This window comes from Rhinatrema bivittatum, chromosome 3 (genome assembly GCF_901001135.1).
Source record: "Rhinatrema bivittatum chromosome 3, aRhiBiv1.1, whole genome shotgun sequence".
Classification (NCBI taxonomy): Eukaryota; Metazoa; Chordata; class Amphibia; order Gymnophiona; family Rhinatrematidae; genus Rhinatrema; species Rhinatrema bivittatum.
The window spans coordinates 528,732,211-528,757,085 of NC_042617.1; the positions used below are offsets into that span (position 1 = coordinate 528,732,211).

At 41.6% G+C, this 24,875-nt stretch overlaps 1 protein-coding gene across 1 annotated transcript in view; it reads left to right on the forward strand.

The window, feature by feature from the left end:
- The window catches only part of LOC115088641 (DNA (cytosine-5)-methyltransferase 3A-like), a 636,171-nt gene that overhangs the window by 378,265 nt on the left and 233,031 nt on the right, over positions 1-24,875 (forward strand). The window contains exon 4 of the mRNA XM_029596904.1: positions 16,075-16,453. Within this exon, the coding sequence (XP_029452764.1) occupies positions 16,075-16,453 (379 nt within the window). The remainder of the gene's footprint in view (positions 1-16,074; positions 16,454-24,875) is intronic.

Genomic DNA, 24,875 nt, shown 5'->3' on the forward strand with positions numbered 1-24,875 from the left:
TAGGGCAGAGTGGCGGTGGCACTGAAGAAAGGAGAGGAAGAGCAGATGGGCGACGCAGAGCCGGGTGGCCTGGCATTTGACAGGAAGGAAGAAGGGTGGGTGGGAGACGCAGAGCTGAGTGACAGGGTCACAGGAGGGAACGAGGAAGTGTTAGGAGATGCAGAGCTCTGCGTCAGCATCTGGGGAGAGGGGGGCAGAGAGTGGGAGATATGTGCCGCTGAGTGGCAGCAGAGAAGATGGATCTGAGTAGTGGGAATTTCAGGAGGGAGAGTAGGCGGAGGAAGGTATCCTGCTCGTCCCGTGGCAGAACTTGAGAGAACAGAAACAGACTCGGAAGGAGGACAGTTCAGAGACTTTGAGTCTAATCTTGGGGCTGCACCATGGAGAAGGTTTAGATACCCCATGTTCTGGTCTCATCCTCATGTAGCACTGTACTGAGGTAGGATAGAGACTCGGGGGGGTCCAAAAGGTCATGGGGGAGAAATGGGAGAGGGATGTCAGAGAGGTGAGAGAGGGAAGGGGGGGACAGTCCAATAGAGGCAAGCAGGACAGCTGCGATGGAGCACCATTCAAGCCTGTTGCTGAGATGTGCATTATTAATGCACTGCATCAGGAGGGCTTGAGTTTACCTGAATTTAACTTGATGAAAGGCTGCAGGTGTCTGGCTAACCCAGCCCCTGTGGTGGCTGTAGCTGAGAGGCAGCACAAATGCTCAGTTTCCAGCAGGCCCATGTGCTGTCTGGTAAGAAGAAAAGGGAGCCCTGAGCTGCGTTTTCTGCAGGATTTGGGGAGAAACTGTGAAAATGATAGCCATGAGGGAAGCAGTGAGATCCAGCAACAGCAGGAGGTAGGAGAAGAGTGAGAACAAAAGGGAAAGGCAGACCAGCAGAAGGAGAGAGAAAGAACAGGAAAAGGGGGAAAGGATGGATGGATAGAGGGGAGGGAGAGACAGCAGGAGAGAAGAAAAGGACAAAAGGGACTACTGTAGGGAGGGAGAGCATGGAAAATGAGAGCACAGCAGCCTGCATAAAATGAGCAGAGGGGGCACAGGGATTTGACACAAAAAAGAAAGGGGTAAAGTGGATGGTACAGAAACAAAAAGTGAGATATATGGATGAGATCTCAGAAGACAAAGGGACACAGAATGAAGGACAGAAGAGAAATGTAAGAGAAGCAGAACAGGAGAGCCATGGGAAGCTGAGCACTGATGTGGAGAATCAACTAATGAAACAGGTCAGATTAGACAATTATTTATTTTGATCTGCAATGAAACATTACACATGTGGCTCGGTCTTTTTTTTTGTGTGTGCATTTTCTGTCTTTATCTTTATGTACGGTGCTTGAAGAGAATGCATCTCTGGAAAACCTAACAGGAAAAAATATTAAAAAAAAATACACACAAGTGCAGTTTCATAAACCCAAGATGAATTTTTTGCTTGGCTCAGATCCACTAGATCTCGAAAAGTATCTCTTGCAGTCAGTCCGAGCTCTCTGCTGTCATGAAGAGACAAACATTGGACTCTGTGTAATAAGGTGCGCTCAGCAGTGTGCACAGTTTTTACTCACAGTTTGCAAATTTTTTGTGCACATACTTTACTCCTACCGCACAAAAATATGCGTGTAAAACTGTCTGCTTAGCTACCTCACATGTAAATCCCATGCTAATAAAGGCATTAGCTATCATCCCTCCCCCCCAAATACAGAGCTGTGTAGGCATAACCTTGATTTTATGTGCATTCTAGTCTGCATTTACATATAGAAAACATTTTTTGAACACTTCCTATATTTTATGTGCATAAATCATGCCTTCATGTATACTAAGCATTTTGTTTACACACATTTGCAGGTTAGTGTGTTATTTTTAAAGCCCAATGCATTAGTATACAATTAGCTTACTGCATCGGGAGTTCACTTTTTTTAGCGCCTGTATTAAGAAACTTTGCACTGAATTTCATACGCAGCCTTAATGCAGGGTTTATTACATTGGCCTCTCTGTGGTTCCTTGTATGTTCCAAACCAAAAGGTACAAAAGAGTAAAGAACTGCAATACAGATCTTTTAGGGAAAAAAAGAATTCCCACTGATCCTAAACTGGAAATGAAAACCTTTGGGAAAACCAATGCAATTCTTTGCTCAGCAAGTACCTAACCTAGGGTTGATTTACTAAGGCTTTTCTCCCATTCTGTGTATATGGGAAAAAATGCGTAGTAAAAAGAGTTCCTGCGTTTGAAGGCAGCCAAATACTGAAATTTGTTCCAGTAAGAAAGTTGACAGATTGAAAGTACTTTAAATTAATTGTGATACTAAAGTATTGGATAGTGCCAGAAAACATCAATCTCTTGCAAGTTTCTGAAGAAATAGAAGGTTATTTTGCACAAACTGCAACAATTGTGCCCAGCTTTTGCTGAAGTTGTCGGGAACACAAGCAAAGGAAAAATGCATAATCTCAGAGGCTGGAGCGGGATCTCTGTCTGGAGGTTATAACAGCTGAGCCAAAGTTTGAGAGGTTTGGAAAACTGTTACAAAACATCATGGGAAGAGAAGAACTGTAACCAGCAGAATACTGACGGGTCAAGGGTAAAAATCGGGGAACTGATGGACACAAGCAATATAGAAACAATGCAAGGGGGATCTAGACTATTTAATTTTGCAGCCACAATCAGGGGCTGACCCTAAGAAGGTGCAGGACCCAGGAGAAATCATCCAGAGTACCTCCTCTGCCCGAGACTGAGGAGCAGATATTCCTGAAACTGAAAAATCTGCCACTGCACTTCCTGCGTCCTGGCATGCGGAGCAGACCCAGTGTCGGCACGCGTTTTGCTCTGGCCATATCGGCTGTGGCCCAGCCAGAGGAGAAAGTGATGTCAGGGGGAGGGCATGACCAAGTCAGCCGAGGGAAGACCTAGCACATGCTATCAAGATGAGATGGAGGAGAAGGCAACCAGGAGAGGGAAGTGAATGTGCCTGTGGCCTAAGACTTGCCCTGTAATGGGTGATAGCACAATGGCAAAGCTTTTGAGTTAATGTGCTGCTACCTAAATGAAAATTAATCAGATTCATGAATTCTTGTAATTAAGATACCATTCATGACATCCAGTTTAAAGGCCTTTTTCCTACCTGGTAGCCAAATCCTGTTCACCCTACCAAGCTTTTTCAACTGGGTGTCCTTCATCTCATTTAAATCCAAAGTATCATTTACAAATATTGGGCTTAGAAGACTTTACAAACTCTTAGATCAGATCTCTGTATTGCAAGTCCTGAGGCATTTCACTACCAATTCTGTATTAGTGAGAAAGCTCCCAGTTTTCCTTGCTGTGGCTTCTTGTGCTGCTGTAGGGGGACTACTTGTAGCTCACACATTATATCAGCTTGTTGCTGATGGAGGAAAGAAGCCCTTATAGGTGGGAGCAATAAATGCATCAACAGTATTTTATTGCGCTTGTTCTAATTTACAGACATTTTAGGGTTTTTTTCCAATGGTAGAATTCAGAAGAATGTCATAAAGTAGCTTGAGCCTCAGCCTTTCTGACGCTTGCGTGACTTACCATACCACAAGGCAAGCTCATCCTTTCACATGGGTATGCATTCCACAAAGCAGGAACCAGGGGGAGGAGAAAAGAAGGGAAAGAGTGTGCGTTTGGAAAATACTAGATCTGTTGCTATAAAAATCCCAGGAATGAGCCATCGGAGAAGTGTTTAGGCTTTATTCGTTTACGGTTTTCCTCCCATTTCTTGTCCGTTGGGGGGGTGGGGGTCCTAGAAAAATCAGGTGTGTATTGAGTTCTGCTAGCTGTCATTCTGAGGCATATAGCTTTATATTGCAGTCTGTGACTGCAAATAGAAAAAACTTTCCATAGGTGAAGCTGCTGGGAATCCCAAGTTTTCACCAGCCTGTTAATTCCAGAAATGCCACTGTACAGATACACTTGCTCTGCTTGGCTTTCCATTATCTCATTGCGCTCTTCCTTTGCTTGACCTAATTTCAATGCTCACCACTAAATTTTAAAACATGAAAATAGGAAAGGGTTTTTTGTCTGGTATTGTTTCTACAGCATTTATTTTTTTTTAATCTGACTAACTTATTCCCAGTATATTTAAAAATTGCTGTCTGATCATATGGGTGTTAAATATGTAACACTCCATCCAAAATCTTACTGGATAAGGGGGCACATCTGGAAGCTGGTCCATCCATTGTGGGGCTCCCTGAGGTTCCTCTGCAAGTAGGAAGCATTATTTTGAGTCCTTAGAGCTACCGAGAGACATAAGGACAGCTCAATACCAGGCTGTGATGTTCCAAAATGAACAGGATTTACTCTATAATTTGCTGAATAGTGATTAAATTGACAAAAATAAATCCCATATTTTCTTTTGGTGATATCTATAAAGTAAATTTTACACAGTCACTCAAACAGTTCAGAGACATGCAGTAACCTTTCTTGTCCCTAGAAACCCCTTCGTGTTTCGTCAGGGATCTATCCTTGATTCTTGCAGGCTCCCTTTTGTGCCTTTATTCCTTTCTGTTTGACACTCCTTCTCCTCTTAAAATGCTATAAAACATCCCTGATTCATCACCAAGTGGAGAAAGTTCTGCTGTCCTCTCCCTTTTGGCTTCCATATACTGTATCTATTCTCCAGAAACACTGGACCAGTGTTTTCTCTTTTTTTCAGGGTGAATGCGGTTGTGCACTGCTATTGTGCACATAACTGTTGCAAGTGAGCAGGGTAAGGGATATACCCTTTTTCTACCCTCTCTCTCTCCCTGCAAGCCATTTCTATTATACTGTTACTACTTATTGCTGCTGCCACCAAAACAGCAACAACAACAAAAAAAAAGCAAAAATAATTTATATTCTGCCATTCATGACTGCCCAGCCACTTCAAAGCGGATTACATTCAGGTACAATAGGGTATTTCCCGGTCCCCAGGGGACTTACAGTCAAAGGGGCTCATTCAGAAAGCCACATTAGGCTGTGTGTGCTATGCTATAAGTGGCCTAACGTGTGGATAAATGTGAGGCATTTCAAATACCTTATGTTAATTAGCTCCAGCACCACATGTATTAAAATGAACTGATTAGCATGTAAATGTATGCTAATCAGCTCACCCACACCCTGAACTATACAAATCAAATAATGCAGCTTGCCTTGAAAATTGCAACCCATGTTATTTGAATGCAAGTTAGCTTCAACTCAAAAGTTGTAGCTAACTTCCTCAGGAAGCATTGGGATACTAACGCATATGCTTTAAAGAGGACGCTTGGCCCCCAGAGTAGCAAAAATGATTTAGAGAATATGTCCTCCCCTCCCCCACCAAAGCCCCTAAAGGCGACCATAATGAAAGAAAAAAAAATATTCTGGTACAGGCCCCATCCCCTACCCCCAGTTCCTCCCCTTTCAGTCAAAATTAAGGCCCTCGGAGGCTTGACCCAATCCCCATCCCCCACTCAAGCCCAACCTCCAGACCCCTAGAATATTTACAAATTATGCCCTGGTGGTCTAGTGTGGGCTTGGGGTATCCCCCTAGCCTCCGGGCCTAGCGGTGGCCATTTGACAAGGGCAAATGGCCAATGGACACTATTTTGAAAAATGGCCACCATCCGGGTACACTGACCCACCCTAGATCACCAGGCTGTAATTGTAAGTACTTTAGTGAACCGGTGAGTGGGTTAGAGTTGGCAGTAGGGGGTCGGGCCTCAAGGGGCCTTAATTTTGACTGAAAGGGAAGGAATTGTGGGGTTGGGAGTGAGGCCTGGGCCAGAGCATTAACAGTAATATTTTTTTTATTTCTTTCAATACAGCCGCCTCATGGGATGGTGGTGGTGACAGGGGTGAGGTTTATGTTACTTTGAGGTGGGGGAGTGGTGGTGACTCCCCTTTTAAACCATGGTGGCCCTTCAGTCCTGGGGCTGACATTATGTGAGTTTTTTTGGGACATTTTTATCAAAATCCAGTTTTTTCTCGGAAAACTTTCTTAAATTATTTGCCTCATTGCCTCAGCAGCCCCTACAAAAGCAGTTTTAAGTGCTGCCAAAAAAAACAAAAAACAGGGGAAAAAAGGAAATACAAGCTTCTTCCACCTCTCTTTAAGGCCATCTCTCCTAAAGATGTTGCAAAAGAAAGAGCTTACAATGAGTGGTTTTTAGTAGTGTATCTGTGAAAAGGTAGTGCCCATTATCAATGACCGTGATCTGTGTTCCATCTGCTTGGGCCCGGAGCCTGATCAATAGAACTATTATACATGTGGGCGAATGTCCTGCATGCTCAGTGTTCCAGGGCTCATTGTATTGAGGAGCTGCGTAAACCTCTAAGGAATTGTAGCAGATTCTCTTGCAGTGCAGCAATGTCTGCCTCGTCAGAAAAGACCTAAGGTGAAACTCCTCTAAAATTCTCCCATCGGCGCAGGTTGGAGCCATGGGATTGAGTCCAGTTGGCTGCCCTGCATCAAAGAAAAAGTGCCACCAGTCACTGGAGCTGCTGGAGCCCGCATCGAAAAAACATAGGCATTCGAAGTGCGGTGCATCAGCGCTAGCACCATCAACGCAACCATCATCAGAGCCATCTGTGCAATCTGCATAGAGACACTCGACGCAGGAGCCTTCGACACATGAAGCATCGAAGCACTCAACGCTTGGTGCATCCCCATGCTCAGTGCAGGATGCATTGACATACTCGAAGCATGGTGATTCAGAAGTGATTGGAGCATTGAGTTATTTGATGTTGTCTGGATATTCAGTACAAACTGCATTGAAGCATACCGTGTTGGTGCGCTTAATGCACAGTGCACCACAGACAAAGCACTAAACCCTGTTGATGTATTCTGCATCTTCGGCACGCCGGCTTCTCAATAGAAGTACATGAGTGTACTATGAGTGTACTATGCCAAGCCATGCGGATAGGGTTTCAAGTGTTCCCTCCCCAAGGGGCACATATTTAATACACCTAGCTAGTGGAAAAGGCTGCTCGGACTTGGCGGCTCAATGCTACTCTGCCAGAAGGACCATGATGCCTGCTTTAATAATATGCGTGTACTGCTATGATAATTGGTCCATTCTCAGTGAGGGTATGCCTTTCTGCAAGATGAGGCACCTCAGCAATCTTGGGGCCTAATTTACTATGGCTTTTTTCTTAGAGACTGTTCATTATGTGTCCCTAGATAGCACTGCATATATCTGATATACACTGTACAAATGATGATGAGATGATAATAATGAGGTGTGTACATTAAAAGGCATTTAGCTGGATAACTCACTAATTGTCCAGCTTAATGAATATTTGGGCACTTATCCAGAAACTTTTAACCAGATATCTTATTATCTGGCTAAATTTTAGCCAGATAATTTAGAGGCGTTTCGGGGAGGAGTTACATTAGCTGGATAAGTTATCTGACTAACTCCAACATTCAAATTTAGCTGGATAACTTATCTGGAAGTCTGGTCATGCCAAGAGCTGTCCTGAAGTTAGCAAGATAAAATTATCTGGCTAACTTTAAGATAGCTGGCTACATTCAGTAGTTCAGCTAACTTTGCTAGCTGGACAGTGAATGAATATGTACTCCAGTGTGTCTTTAGGGGGGGGGGGGGCAGGAAAAGATTAGCAAATCAGACCCTTTGGGTGTCAGTACTGTCCAACAGATAGTCATAGGGAGGAAGAGAGACTGGTTTGAGACAGAGGCAACTGCTGAATTATCTACCCATCCAGTAATGCCAGAGGAGTCAGGGAAAGGGATTGAGGAATTTGCCAGACTCCATGCAGGACTGGTTTTGAGAATACAATTTCTTGTTGAAACTTATGTAGTAGACAGGTACAACAAAGTGTCCAGCATAACCAAGCACACTGTGTACACCCATTTCTGTACATAGCTATTACTAGCTCCACTTTACGGTATTTCAAGGCATGCTTAAACAAAACAAACATGAACTGCAACCTCTTCGTATTGTGCCCTTGTAGCAATAAAAAGAAGACTTTTCATTGGGCTCGCAAATACTTTATTCAGTGCAGAAAGGATTTGATGAGCTTCCAGGAACTACAAGCTCACACACAGCTGCTAATCTCTCTCCCTACTTTCCTTGGCCCCAAAGCGTGATGTGTTCTCCAGCTGTCTAAACACTCTCATTCAGGACCTAAAGGACAATGTGTGCCCAAAATGCAAGGAAAAACATCTTACAAGTGCCACCGTGCCCATTTACACCAGATGAAATACTTCCCAGCAGCATTTGCATTAACTTTTTGCCTATTAGAATATTCTGCTTCCAGCATCCCTTTTTTTTAAATATATTTTTAGTTTCCCATGCTGAAAAACTCACATATTACAGACTGAGCTTTGCCACCTGAGAATTGCAAGATGGGGCAGGTGCAACAGGTGGAACAGGCAAGTAGTGGTGGAAAGGAGCAGAACATAAATGTGCAAAAAAATATTAAAAGATGTTTTCCCTTTTTAGAACGAAGAGAGACATTTCATTAAGCCTCCTTATATCCCTTCTTGTTCTTTTACTGCCATTCTTTCTCATTTAAATTTTTAATTTATGTATGAAATCTTATATTCTGCTAAATTCCAGTAAAATTGATCGGCGGGTCACAATAAAACATATCAAAAACAGTACAAAACAAACAACAACCATCCTGGGTGGCTGTCTTTAGCCCAGTTCTGTGGGGCATGCCTGGCCGCTCCCCCTCTCCTCATGCAGCAGTGTGGTCGCTGCCACCCCCACATGCGCCCGCTCCCCTCCCCCCATTTTCTTTCCTCCTACGTCGGCCGCTTGCATTGCGGTGATGCCATGGTGCGATGTGTCCGTCAGCAAGGGGGGGTGGGGAGGGGAGGGTGCACGAGGTTGGATGGTCCTGTCGCTTGTTGGTGACGCAAAATGGGATTTAAATCCCCATGTGCGCTCAATCCCATCTTCTTTCACCTGTGCAGCATGTTCGCCCTCCCTCCCTATGCCCGAGGCTCCACAAAAAAGTAGTAGTAAGAAATAGAAGGTAATGCTTTTATTCATTCTATCGACTGGGAGGGGAGTTGGGCTACTGGTGGGAGATCGCCTGTTGGTCATGTTATGTACATAGCTATTACAGTTCCACTTTACAGTATTTACAGTGAGATCGCCAGTTGGTCATATTAGAGATGTTACCCCTGTTAAACCAAGCACAGAGAGGTTTCTGTATTAGTTAGATCTCAAACCATGTTGTTGATGGAAGCATTTCATTGTCGCAGCTTGTAGAGGGGCAGGGTACCTGAACCGCTGGGTATTTGTTAATGGGAGGGGGATGGGGGGACATGTTTTTTACACTGGATTTTTGGGCAAGACTTAGGCCGAATATCAGTGCCCTGGCCTAATTTTCATTCTGGGCCTTCGCGGCTGATAAAGCACTAAAGGTCGGATGGGGTATGGTAATGCCCAGCGGGGGCCGGTGAAAACATTTCTGCCTTGCTGGTGTCCATGGCGGGTAGCAAAGAGGAGTGACCCAGTGATCTGTGCAGGTGTTCGTCTCATTTTTGAAAATTAATAATAAAGCTGGCTGCAACCGTTGCACCCAAAACAAATGTGTGTGGTCACAATGATTTAGCTGTTTTGCTGTGTGGTGTGTGTGTGGGGAGTGGCAAAGGGCAATGCTCTCATAGTGGCTGCTCAGGCTAATAAAATCATTATTAAAATCTGATCTAATCACCACCAAAAACTGCCTGAAAAACAATGCTTTTAATTTATTTCTAAATCTTACATAATTTATTTCCCCCTGTTATTTTGTTGGTAATGAATTCCACAATGAAGGCCCAGCAAAAGAAAATATTCTGGCTCTCAATTCTTGCAACCTGTGTATTTGTTTTTAAGAAGGTGTTATCAAGTGGGGTTTGTCTTGAAATGCAGCTCAGGAGATGGATGATATGGTACCAGCAATTCAGAGAGGCCCTTTCACTAAAAAAAAAAGATGCCATACACTAGTGTCAAGAATTTATACTTAATATGTTCTCTACAAGGAGTTGTTACAGTTCCCTCCTGCAGGGAGTAATACTTTCCCTGTAGCCTGTCCTGTGATCATCCCAGCTGCAGCATTCTGAATTAAAACTCCCAGTTGTTTCTTTAGTAATCCAACATAAAGAGAATTACAATAGCCAGAGTATGATAGAACAACGCCTGCACCACTGTTCTAAAATCTTCTCTTGAAACATAAAATTTCAAGGGACATATCACTCTTACAGGTGAATTTTGAAAGGAGTTACACATGTAAATGTAACATACTATTATAGCAATTTTCAAAAGCCATTTACCCACGTTAAGTGCACTTAACGTGGGTAAAACCTATTAATACTTCAATGACACATATTGTAGAAATTTTCAAAAGCCCACTTACACAGGTAAAGTGCAGTTACACATGCATGTGAATGCTTTTGAAAATCAGGCCCTCAGTTTAAAAAAGACGTTTTTGGCCACCCTTTGTATCAGTGTTTTCAGGGTCAATTGAGAGGCCAGTAGAGCACCTAAATTTTACTGTCTCATTTTCTATCCTTCTCTCTTTTCCACCTCTTCCTCTTAACAGATTTGAACTGCTCTGGCTCTTGTTTATAGGTGACATATTTTATTATGGCATTTAACCTTCTTCTTTCCAAGCTCCAGCCTTGTTAATAATTGATTGTTGAGCACAAGGAGATAGGTCATTGGTAGGGGATTGCAGGGGGGGGGGGGGGGGGAATAAGCAGTGTGTGTGTGTGTGTGTGTGAATGGTGAAGAAGTTCAATGGGGAGGTGCTTGCACAGCAGGCTGGCATTCTCTTCTACAGCATTCATGATTAAAGAAGACATTTATTCTCAGAGGGTTTAACAAGGTTTTATTTGCATACAGCATGAAGGACTTTTGCAGCCTGGTAAAAATCATTCCAGGGTTCTGTTTCAATCTCACTCCCTCCTCCCAACAAAAATCTATCCATGGTCTCAAAGGGGAGAAAGTGGTAGTGAGGCAGCGCATCTAACACTGCTGAGGACTACAGATGTATCACCACTGCAGAACTCCTGGGCACTGCCATGTGGAGGATCTGGGCTTGATTCCTGAATCAAGTCTTCAATTCGCTGGTGTTTGGCCAGGGCTGTAAATACTGTGGAGTTAGTGTTCACAGCTCCTGGGGAGGAGGAAATCCTAGTAGTAACTCAGTAGCGACACCTACTGGTCAAAGTCAGGGGTCTATGATTGCAGGAATGCTGATGTACGACTCCCAGCCTAGGACCATCACTGCAGTGACTTGACTCAATGCACGGGGAGAGAGATATAAAATAGGAGGGAAAACCCAGGTATTTGTAAACGAAGGCTCATGATGCTAATCTAACAGAAGCCAGTGCTGACTGAGCTGAAAGCCCACAGGAGCAGAGGAAACTGCCATGCTGGAGGGGAGGAAAGCTTTTGATCACATAGCCTTTATATATTGGCAATGACAGTGACATGTTACCTAAAAAGTAGTATTGAATATGGCACTATATTTTATGTCATCAGTAACTGGCAGGAAGTATGTGACGGGGTTAACGCACTATACAGTTCATCACCGTTCTATAGCAAATTTTCAGAATATGTAGAAATATAGGTCACCAAATAAATTAAAGTGATACCTTTTTCTTGGGCTAACTTTTTGTGTGTTTGCGATTATCTTTCAAGAGCTACACTTCTTTGATCAGGTCAGGACTTTTGAGCATCCCTTCCCCATCTCTCCTGGGTTGGCACAGGTCATCAGCATAGTGGTTCCCTTCTCTTCCTGGGCTTTTAACACATCACCTCTGCGACACACCCAAGCCCTGTAAGAGAAAGGAGACTCAGACACAAGCCTTCTGTGCAGTGTTGCTATGACCAGCACCATGGAGCCAGCCTTGATGTACTTTTTGGTTTTTAATTATATTTTTATTGATTATCTTGGTTTAGTAGTGCTGGATGCAATTTTATAATGTTCAGATGTTCATTACAACTGTGCAGGCCAGAACCAATCTCTAACTTTTATTGTGTCAACATGCAAACAGAAAGCATCCTCAGTTCTGTTAATTAGTACTGCTGGACATGGTATAAATTAGCATCGAATAGAGTAGATGCCAAGTATAAACAATTCCAGTGGCTTATGCATATTTTCTGTCTCAGCCCTCTGTGTAGGGATTCATTCACCATAACACACACTGGTGTTCTAATTCAGTTTTATTGATTTTGCATAGAAATTTAGAAAACTAAGACGATTTTAGCAACTGTAACACTTTGCTCAGAAAGATGTTCCATCCACCATACATCATTACCTAAATATAACCAGAGCAGTCGCTGGACAAAATGGCACCTCAGCCAAGAGTGCTTTCAGTGCCCCCTTCCCTTTCAATCTCACATGTTTGCAGACGCGCAGACTGACTCAAAAGGACGATGTGATACCCCCTTTACCTTGGCACCCAGGGTGGTTGCCCTTCATGCCCTCCCCTTGTAGCAGCCTTGGATATAATTAGTGCTCTCCCCAACACTGCATGCCTTATGTATTCTGCCTTAGCCCACCCAAGTGTAGACTTAAGACTTCAAACATTCATATTAATATAGGATAGTCCCAAATCCCGTCAGTTATGAAACATCTTTGATTTATTTTCCTGCCCTTATAAACACATTTCTTTACACCAAGGACAGTGATCTCTGCTTCACTGATCCACTTTTCAAACACTGACCCAGATTCTTCTTTCACTTCAGAGCCAGCACATTGCTTGTATTCCCTAACTTTTTTGTGCCCTGGTGGAGATTCCAATGTTCCAGCTCCAGAAATACAGTTTTCAGCTGTAACTCTTGGGTCCCTTCCCACGATAGTAAGTAATTTCTGTATTATTGAAATAAAAAATGTAGATAATTTTGGAAATTTCGGTGTTAGAAGAAGCAAGGTGCCTGCTAATATCTTAAATTTATTGTGACTTCCCCTAATCAGTCTACCCATTTTGTGAAGACCAATGGACACATTGTGGACTCTGTGTATAACGTAGCAGATTATCTTATGTCTCAAACATATGGATATGGATAGTGTTTTTTGGTTAATTTCAAGCACTTTTATTATTTTAATAGATTTTACAAGTATCATTTTGGTTAGACTGTAAACATGAAGTCTTTCAAATGCTTTAGGTCTTCTCTCTGGCACTTGTTTCGCTCCTAAGCAATTTCTGGATGGATACCAAACCTTAATATATTTATTGTCCTTTCCCAGCCTTTTTCATGTCAGTGTCTCCACTGCTAATGTAGTCCATAATGATGCTATTTTTAGTCTTTTTCCCAATTAAATCCTTAATTGTGACTTATGTCACAATGAAACAGTAAGCCTCCAAAGAATTTTGTACTATTTGTTCACTAAAACTAACATTTACAAACCGGAGGTTAAATAAAAAAAAGTCTCAGAATGGTAATGTTTGATTTTGCATATTAAAAGAGAACTCTGCCAAAACTTCAAGGCAGTTTATTTTCCAGTTAGGTTAAAGTGCCTATCTTTCTGAGCAATAATTTCAGATGTGCATAGATTGTGAACTAGCTTACATTAAAGTGCTATTGGAAGCATCCATTTTATGCCAGCAGCAGTACAATTAGTGATGGCATGGGTTCACTGTTTTCTATAATGGGATGTCATTATGGAGAGATTGTCAAGAATCATCTAACCTACAGTATAATATCTAATGCTGCTTATCCAAGTTTGCACAAATGATATAGTATTGCACAGAACATATTGGGTATGACTTCATGGCTCTGGGAGAAAGGGTGGAGCAGAAGGCAATGCGGGTGGTGGTGTTCTCATCACTCTTTCCAGTCAAGATTGGAGGTCCAGGTGGGGAGGATCACATTCTGGAGATGAATAAGTGGCTGTGGGGATGGTATCAATGGGAGTGTTTCAAATTCTTGGTCTGTGGGATGATGTTTCAGGGACTGCTAAGCAGAGAAGTTGGGGGTCTACCTGTCAAGGAGGGGGAGCAGGGTCTTCCAGAATAGACTGGCAGACCTGCTGGGGAGAGTTTTGAAATAGGATTTTTAGGTATGGGAGGATAGTTCCCTAGGATGGGTGAAATTACTCAGATAAGTGGATCTTTAAACATATGTAGAGTAATGGGAAAAAAGGGCTACATCTGGAGGACTATGTACACTGATGCTCATAGTGTAGGAAATAAAGTCCCAGATCTAGAAGCAGTCATAGAAGAGACTCACGGAGAAATGATACACAAGAGACCCATGGTTAAGATATAGTTATGCTGGGTTATAGTGTATTCAGGAAGGGCAGAGAGGGAGGCGGAGTGGTACTATATATGAAAAATAAAATTAAAGCATCAGAACTGCAGAGCTTGAGGAGTGAAGAGGAGGCACTAAGGTTTGTTCTGGAAGGAGGGAACAGAGCATCCATTTATATTGTTGTGATGCACAGACCTCCTTTGCCAACTGAAGAAATGGAAAGAAATTTAATTGAGGACATTCACAGACTGGGATTTGATTATCTAAGGACGCCAAACAGACAAGTTGACCGCAAAAGCCAGAAGGGTGCTGGGTGCACAGAGAGTGGAGTAGTCATCAGGAAAAGGGAGCTGATAATGCCACTGTATGGGTCTTTGGTGAGACATCATTTGCATTAATGTGTGCAGTTCTGGAGACCACACCTCCAAGGAGATGTAAACCAAATGGATTTGGTCCACAGGGTGGCTATTAAAATGGTTATTGGTGTTCATCATAAGTCGTGAAAACAGAGCTGAAGATCTAAGTGCATGTGCCATGGAGGAGAGGAGGATTAAGGGAGATATGAGAGAGACATTTAAATACCACCAGGGAGTGAATACACAGGAATTGTACCTCTTTCAACAGCGGGACGACCTTAGGTAAGGGGTGATGGGATGGGATGGAGTTGAAAGGCAGTAAACTTGGGAGTAATCGGGGGATGTATTTCTTTGCAGGGAAGGTGGTGGACACATGAAATGGCCTCCATATACTGTGCAGGGACTGAGACGCAATTTAGGAAAACATTGGAGTGTTGAGGGGTATCAAGGGATAAAAAGGGACTAAAGTTGATCAGGAGATGTGGACGGTCAGACAGGGTGGGCTGAATGGTGTTTATCATGTTCTATGTTTTTGTTGGCATAAGAGTGCTGCTACTAGCAGACAAAAAATGTTTTAAGCTGCAGAGAAACTCCTTCAAGGTAAATTCACTCATAATCAACTTTAATGCAAAATATATTGTCCAGCCTGGGCTTGGGGGTACTTGCACATTACTGGACAAATTTCTAATAGTTAGTCCTCAAGATTAGCAGTTGCAAGCTAACAAAATACAAGTGGTATTGTTTTATTTTAAAAATCTTTATTTCTTAACCAGACAAGTTACAGCAATAATAGAACTTACAACTCATTATTGAATGCAAATAGTATTCTTGAATTGCTATTATAGCCACCCGTTCCCCACTGTGTGTTTGATCAGCATCCAGCAGAAGTATGTGGAGCGATGTAGCAGCAATGTTGCACTGAATGCAGGACTGTGAGCCAATGCACTTACAGTTCTCACAGCTGCCCACTCCATCCTCATGTGAATTTTTCATTCAAACTCACGGGTGGCTTGCTACAGGACTCTGAGTATGCACCAGTTCACAGTTCTGTGCTTAAAGCAACTTTATTTATTTTATATATTTCTTCTACTTGTAAATTGCTTCTCTACGGAGGCTCAAGGTGATCCACAATATCAACATTGGTGCCAGTAATCTTCCATAACCATACAAGTTAAAACTTTAAAAGCTTTAGCTGAGGGACGAATATTTGTGAGGTTTTTGGAAAAATAGGTTTACATAAAACCATAACTTTAAACAGTTACATGCTTGTCTTAATATCATGAATTTTGAAGGTCACACCCACACATGGGTCAGTGATTGAGTCATCAATATAGAACTGTTATACATAGGCAAATTCTAGGGGATACATCCAAGCAAGTTCCTCTGTGGGTAAGTACTCCATACAAATTGAACTCCATAGCAGAGCTAGAATCCTGAGTTCCGTTCATGTATAATTCAATGTTCCAACCATTAGGTTATACCTCTTTCCTGAAACTTAATTTAACAGCTATTTCTCTCTGTCTCTTGTTAGGTGCAAAACAATGAAACATCCAAAGACATTGCCTCAGTCCCAAAGTGCCAACCCTCCCAAAACATTAGCTCCCTGGAACCAATGCACAATGGAGATCTGGAGAAAGACAGTATCCAGCGGAAAGCAGAGAGGCATATCCAGGAGGACAAGGAAGAGGAGGATGAGGATGATTGTGCTCAATTGAGTTTGAAGAGGAGGCAGAGTTTTGAGGATGAGACGGACAGCCTCCAAGAGAGTGAAACAGGACTGTCCATGGAAAATGGATGCTGCACTCCAAAGGACGGACATGATTCTCTAGATGTGGATGAAGGTGACTTGGTACCTGCTACCTCCCAGAAGAAGAGAGGCAGGAGGAGACTCTCGATCATGACTGAGAAAAGTAAGACTTGTATGTTTTAATGGCAGGTATACAGTGTTGCTGGGTGAATGTTGTCAGGTAAAGGATGAATTTGAGAGATTCAGAGCCTGGGAGCTGGCTAATAGGGTTGGAGAGACCAGTAACACCGTAGGGGAAGTATATTCCATCAGCACGAAAGATCTTGCAACCTTCCTTTGGAGTTTGTTCACTGAGCTACTGTATCACAACTTTGCTCAGGCAGGGGATTGGCAAGTACAGCTTACCAGGAATAAATTGCAAGGGCAAAAGCAATGCTTGTCTCATTAGAACATAGCTTTATTTTTACCATGTATTCTCTGTCATTGAGCTGAAGCAAGAAAATATCAAATGTAAACATCTGCAGCAGAGCTGGGGAAACTACAGTCTATGGGTCGTTACCGATCCATGGGCCCTTTTGTACAGCCCACTTATCGTTTATCAATATTTAGTCCTGTCGGCTTGCCAATGCTCTATCTCCAAAGTCATCCATGGTTCTTGCCGACATCATCAGCGAAAACCCAGAGTCGCTCATGCATCATAAAATGTGGACAGTTCAGACTTTTGCCAATGAAATCGGCAGGAGCCAGGGCTCAAGTAGAAGGTGCTAAATCATATTTAAACTCAAACAGTTTTATTCCTGGTTTTCCCAACTGTGACACTCCAGCTTGAAGCTTTGTGTGCAGGTGAAGTCCTGCTCCAGTAATGGGTTCTTGGGCCCTGCTGTTGGGGAGAGACTAGGAGATTGCAAGGGAGTTGGTTCTGGGTTTAAGACGTTTGGGGTTGTTGGGTTTTTTTTTTTTCAGAGCATTCTGTGAGTTAAACCAGAGCTGGCTGCTGCATGATAAGTTGAGTAAGTCTGACCAGCTCCATGCTGACTTTGCAGAACTGGCTGACTTCCCTTCTTACCATGAAGTCAGATTTCTTGTGCCACGTGGCTCATGCGTTCATCTGAGTCACTGAGTCCCAGCTTTTGGGGAGAGGCTGAAGCAGGCAGTAATGGTCAGGGAGCACAAGATTCCATTGATAAATGCTTGTGTAAAGGTTATGAGAGAGCATGTTGTGTTTGATTATAAACTGAGGCAGGCAGGTGAAATCTGACCATGCAAATGGCTTGTTCACAAAACATCCCCTTCATCCAGTATCAAAAGTTTGGAATTTGGAGAGGAGCTCTGATTAATGCAAGGTAACATGCTTTCTTTATGAGGGATCAGTTTCTGGTGAAGCATGCCAGATGAGGGAGATCCTCCCCCAGCCCACACTTCTCTTTTCTCTGGGGTGGGTGGGTGGGGAGAGGTTCTCCTCCCCTCCTCTCCTGGCCCCTGGAACAGGCAAGAGCTAGAAGTGTGGCCCCACAAAATAAAAAAGGTTTGGCCACCCCTGGTCTATAGGAATCATCTGGCAAAACTGGTAAAGTCCCAGTACGTAGAGTAGCCATGACAAATCAGATGAATGATAACTCTGGACAGTTAGGTTTGAGTTCTCGCCAAGACCATAAGACATGGAACCCTCAGCTACAGTGATTTCTTAAAAACAATGAAAATAATGTTTTTAAAATGTTTCTTTTGTCATCATGTTCTCGAAAGTGATAGCCCTCTTTGTGGCATGCTCTGTTTTAAATGATGGTCTCTCGACCTGGAACCTTCAGCCAGGGACATCTGATTGAGGTCACAGGGAAAACAGAAGCATAGAAACTGATGGCAGATAAGGATTGCAAGGCCCATTTAGTCTGCCCATTCCGCATTCAATACCATAGAACCTACCTAACTGCAGGCTTTACTTTCCCATCCTCGCAGCTAGGGATGCTCTCTGCTTAGCCCATACTTTCTTGAATTTTATTAGGTTTTGGTCTCTAATTTGTCAGCTAGGAAGCTGTTCCATATATCCATTATAGTGAAGAAATATTTTGTTTATGCTAATCCTGAGTCCTACCCCCTTTGAGCATCATATCATGAGCTCTTGTTTTACAGCTTTCCTTCTGTTAAAAAGCTCTTGCTTCTTGTGTATTATAAATACCATTAGAGTTATATGAATCTCTCTCAGCATATTTAAGACCTTAAGTTTAATTTCCTAGGGTTTGTTTACAGATCTATCAGCTAAAGAAAAAAAAGATGAAAGTGACAGGGAGGAGAAGTATTTTCTGAATTGTCACACCTTCTCAAATTGTTTGCCGGTCTTCTGCAGAAAGATACAGGGATACAGTTGGAGTCTACTTCCTGTAGCAGCCGATGATCAGTTATTGAACAGAATACATTTAACAGTGTTATGATATTCATCGTGAGGCAAGGGAGCCACAAGTGGCTCTTCAGAGCCCTCAGCTTGTCTCTTGTGTAGTGTATTAAGAAGAAAATAATAAATTGGAGTCAGAGTTTATATTTTAAGAATGAAAGCCAAAAGCAGCTGAGTATGTTTCAGCTCATTCCTGCAGTAGCTCACATATTGGTAAAGGTTGATTACCAGTATAATAGTCTTGCTGGTGATGATGAGTAGAAATAAGCTGATATTTGGATCACAATGTTCATAATTGAAAAAAACAGAGCTACATCTGGTTTGTTTTCAGACTGCAGAATTTTCTGGTATTGTATTCCATTATTGGATCTTTCTGCCCTGCTGAATCTGAACATGTATCACATTCTAAATAGAGCCCATCCATTGGTAAAGCAACTAACCGGTGGCCTATCTTTTTGGATCATGATTGCCGGGATCCAAAATTTGATTCATAATCTTTTTGACAATCCTTTTGAAAAGTGGCATGCTGTGTGTGTCACCTTTACTAAAATTTCCTGTTTGGGATGAAGATGTTTGGAAAGCAAGGTGGGATAGTGTCGTAATTCGTAAAATTGGGGATTGGCAGGGTTGACAGGTAAGTTGCTATTTGTTGACCCCAAAAGCACTTATCAAAAGTCTTAATCAAACAGGAGGGAAGGTTACATTCTTGATAGATGGACAGGAATGCTATTTTCTCCAAAAGTGCTGCAGGTTTAGGCTATTTTACCAGAACTAATGCTGATATTCATAACTAGTTTCTTAAAGGTTATGAAACCGATTGGTGTTTCTGCTAATGGAGTACAGTTTTCAGCAAGGCATCCTCATGAATTACTGTGCTGTGTAGAGCTGTTATAAATGTATTTAGCCCTCATCAAAACATTCATCTATCAACCAGAGCAGTAGAGCAAGATTGGGTGAAAAAGTATTTCACTTTATAAATCTTTTACAGTTTTATGACTTAAAGTCTGTTGGGAAAATGAACTTGAGACTATTAATTCAGTATTGGTTCATGCTCTTTTTTTGGTTGTCAACTGGGCAGTGAGCGCACACACAATGCAATTCTGTTGCCTTTCACCTAGTTCCTTCCACATGTACTCTGAAGGATGTCTGATGGTAACCCAGCTGCTATATATCTCCAGCAGCCTTTGCATATCACAAATTAACAGTAGACAGTGGTAGATAATAGAAAATTCAAGCAGGTCCTGAAACTATACTGTAATGGATATCTAGGCTAGCCTCTAATGCAGGGTTTCACAGATCTGTGCTATTGACCCCAGCACTAGCCAGTTTTTCAGGATAGCTATTATGAATAAGCATGAAACAAATGTGCATATATCGGTGCTCTAATATATGCACATTTAGCTCAAGCATATTCATTGAGAATTCAGTGGTCACCCAGAAATATGGGTGATCATTGAAATGTGAGGTCATCATTGATCCCACATTATCTATGAAACCCCACATTGCAACAGTATTGCAAACCTCTTTTGCAAAGCTTAAATTACTTTGTCACTTAAAACCTTTACTTAACCATAGCAACTTCCATACAGTTCTTCAAGCATTCATATTTTCATCTCTCGATTACTGTAATTCCCTCTTTATTTAATTACTCCAGAGTACACTACATTCATTACAGATTATCCAAAATACAGCAACCAGAACGTTGACAGGAGCAAGAATCCATGACCAAATTACACAGGAACCATTTTCATTACATTGGTCACTGATGCAATGGCATATTCAGTAAAAGATGACTTCTATTATATATAATTTATTACATAACATATCCTCCCTATAGATCACGTCTACATTCAGAATTCACACCCCATTTTGTTCATTGTGTTCTTCCATCCAGTCTCTCCTAGATGTACCTAGTCCATGTCACACTTGTCTAGATTCCACAAGGGAAAGGCCTTTTCAATAGTTGGACCAACATTATGGAACAACTAACCACTACAGTTCCATTGTATAAGAGATTCAAAAGAGTTCAGGAAGGTTTTTAAAACATTTTTATTCAAAGAAGCGTTTAAGGATTTCCAGAAACAAAAAAAGGCCTAAGAGACAACCCTCTGTTTTACAGACGATCAAGTCATCTTTTATTGGTTGTTAAGCAACTTTCAAAGTTTGATTCTGTTGGCTTTGTACGTCCTGTTGCTATTGATGGATTATGTATGTTTTTATGTAACTGTTGCTATTGATGGATTATGTATGTTTTTATGTAACTTGCCCCGAACCTTGGAGGGCACGGGATATAAATAATGTTTAAATAAATAAATAAATAAATATTAAAATAATTGAGGTGGGTGCAGGAATGTCACACAAGTAATGCTGCCATATGAAGATGTGGAAAATTTCACAGTTGGGTACATAAAAAAGTATTACAGTCTGGATTGTGGGAAAAAAAGAACATTAATATCATCAGGGAATATTTTATAGCATAATCGGGCCGATACAGTAAAAGTCACAGGAGAGCGGGCGAGCGCCCACTCTCCTGACGCGCATACAGGCCAGTGTATGAGCCGATTCAGTATCGGCCCATATGCAAATTAGGGCCCACAGTAAAAGGAGGTGCTAGGGACACTAGCGCGTCCCTAGCGCCTCCTTTTTGACAGAAGCGGCAGCTGTCAGCGGGTTTGACAGCCGACACTCAATTTTACCGGCGTAGGTTCTCGAACCCGCTGACAGCCACGGGTTCAAAAAACAGACACCGGCAAAATTGAGCGTCTGTCTTCCAACCCGCGGGCAGATTTTTACTTTTTTTTTTTACTTTTTTTTTTTTTTTTAATTTTATTTTTGGGGCCTCCGACTTAATATTGCTATGATATTAAGTCGAAGGGTGTACAGAAAAGCAGTTTTTTCTGCTTTTCTGTACACTTTCCCGGTGCCGGCCGAAATTAACGCTTGCCTTTGGCAGGCGTTAATTTCTGAAAGTAAAAGGTGTGCTTCGCTGCACATTTTACGTTCTGTATCGCGTGGGAATGACTAATAGGCCCATCAGCATGCATTTGCATGTTGCGGGCGCTATTAGTTTCGGGGGGGGTGGGGTTGGCCGTGCATTTTCCACGCGCTATTACCTCTTGCTGTATAAGGGGTAAAAATAGCGCGTCAAAAATGCGCGGCCAAACAGTGCACTGCAGTTCCCTGCCGATGTTTACAATGACTGAATACTGGAGAGTTGCCCTTTTGCTATTCATTATGAGAGACGACACTACACAATTTTGAAACAGCGCTAAGATTTTGATACTTTGTTAATCATTCCTGGTACAATTCAGAATACCATATCCTTGGCATTGACTGCACTGACAGCGCTAAGAATCGTTTTTAGTATATTGTGATGGTTTCACATTGAAGTTGTCATATTCAAGAACCCATCTGTACAGTAGCCCCTGAGACAGCTCCTATGTGAGCGAAACTTGGCCAGAGTCGGGCAAGTTCAAATAAAGAGTCCCTTGTTACACCGATCTTTTTCATTTCTTCGCTACTCAGCAATATTGATCGGCTCCCGATTTGTTTTTTGGGTCTAAGAACAATTATAGCAATATTCCAAAAGTAGTAAAAAAAAAAAAAAAATACAAAAAACAAAGTCCGTATTTAGTATACGCCTTTTTGCATCAATAACAGCCATGAGCCATTCAGGATAAATGTCTACCAACTTTGCACAATGGATTGTTGGAATTTTGCCCCATTCTTCTTGGAAGAAAAGCTCATGCTTTTTCAAGTTGGCTGGTGATCGTCTGTGGACCGTTCCAACTTACTCATGATTTTATAAACTTTGATCATATCCTTTTTCAGTCATTTTTATTGCAAACTGAAGAACCCTACCCTGTTTAACCTTTCATCATAGGGAAGCCATTCCATCCCCTTTATCATTTTTGTTGCCCTTTTCTGTCCTTTTTCTAGCTCCATTCTGTCTTTATTTTTTGAAATGGGATGACCAGAACTGCACATGATATTTATGGTGTGGATGCGCCATGGATAGATTCAGAAGCATTATGGTATACTACATTTTAATCTCATTTCCTCTCCAAATAATTCCTAACATTTTTTGCTTTTTTGACCATTGTTGCATACTAAGCTTAAGCTGAGGATTTTAACATATTGTACACAAGGACTCCAAGGTCCTTTTTCTGGGTGGTGACTTCCAATACACGACCCAGCATCATGTACCTGTAGTTGGGAGTATTTTCCCTATGTGCATCATTTTGCACTTTTCCACATTAAATTTCATCTGCCATTCAGATGCCCAGTTTCCTAGTTTCACAAGTGTCTTTCTGCAGTTCTTCACAATCTGCTGCTGTTTTAACAACTTTGAATGATTTTGTGTCATCTACAAATTTGATCACCTCACTCGTTGCTCCCTATTTCAGATTAACTTCTGTGCAAAAAGAAAAGAAAAGCAAAAACACACACAGAGATATGTGCAAACTATTTTTGCAACCAACCAGGGTCTATACACGTGCGTTTGTATAGATATATAGCTAAATATAAATTTGAGCTACAGTACCAATAAACAACTGATTAGAAAAAAATAGTTAATTCAATATTTGAATGCTAAAGATGTACTAGAGGCAGGTATGTACATTACAGCTAATTTATACAGGGAAACAACCAGCGCTGTTTCCCTTTGCAAAGTAGCAGTCATAAAGTGTGTGCACGAAACTCATCTGTGTATTTTGTACTTCTTATCTGTTTAGGCAGTCAAGTGGAGTAAAAATAGAGCTTGCGCATATAATCCTAATTCAGAGTACCTGCTGAATTCTGCTAGGGTCTTAAAAATCCCAAGGCTGAATTCCAATATTACAGTCACTAGGCCTTTTGCCCCAAAGTGTGGGTTCTTGATCTCTGAGGGGGAAGGGTGTCCTTCAAGGCCCATGTCATGGGTGGAATCCCTTCCTTGTGAGTTACTGTAGCTCTTTGGGTCAGATACGCTGAAAGAACAGGCTGGACTCACTGATGGGGTGTTCAAAATAAAAAAAATTTTTTTTGTAATTTATATTTTATTAAATTTTCAACAGTTTTACACTTATGAAATCAAGAAATAATGGACACATGTAACAGTAACCATATGTATCTTACATATGAATATTTAAGAAACATAAATTGACATAGAAACCTTCAATATTACACTCCACTTAACCTATAATTGGGGGAGGCAATAAATGACTTAGCGAAAAATAATCCAATAGTAAATTAAATACAGGAATGAGAAGTATCTATTTTTTACTTGGCCTCTGTCTCAGATACAGAAGTTAGATCCTTGTCCCAAAGAAAAATTTCCAATTGCATCGGATCTAAAAATCCATATCTCTTTCCTTTATAATTTAACAGACATAAACATGGGAATTTTAGGAAAACTGTAGCACCAAGTGCCGCAACTTTAGGTTTTAAGGTCAAAAAAGTCCTCCTCCTAGCCTGAGTAGCTCTAGCTACATCAGGGTAGATTTGGACTCGATGTCCACAAAATAATATATCCTTTACTGAGAAATATTTTTTTAAAAACTTTTCTTTATCCTGTTCAACTAAGCATGACATTATCAAGGTAGCTCTCTTATTTATCAGGTCTACCGACTCTTCTAAAAAGGTCGAGAGACCTGGTGAGGATGGTTCTTCCCCTTCATCAAAACCTCTAGTACTAGAGGTTTTCCTAGGTAAATAATAAATCTTAAAGCTTGGGGATTTCTTCCTCCTCATATAAGAGAATTTCCTTTAAATATTTCCTAAACAGTTCCCAGGGTGAAAGAAGTCTAGTTACTGGAAAATTAATTAATCGTAAATTCTTTACCCTCATTAAATTTTCCATATATTCTAACTCCTTGTGAATGATAAGGCTGTCTTTAATAAAAGCATTTCCTGAATCTTGTATCAATTGTAACTTATTAGTGACAGCTACCATATCTTTTTCACATTTCTCTATTTTCTTTTCATGAACTTCAATAGACATCTTATTTTCCTTAATTACTGACAATAATGATTCATTCATCTTTATAATATTACCGTCTAACTTCATAATCATTCTCCCTAGATCTTCAAGGGTAAGATTCCCCTGGATTCCTCCAGAGGATAAACTACCCTGGCTACCAGAAGGAACAATCCCTTCAACTATGGAAGTAATTGTTTTATCAGTCCAGGGAACTTCAGCCTGGTTCCTTAGGCTAATGTC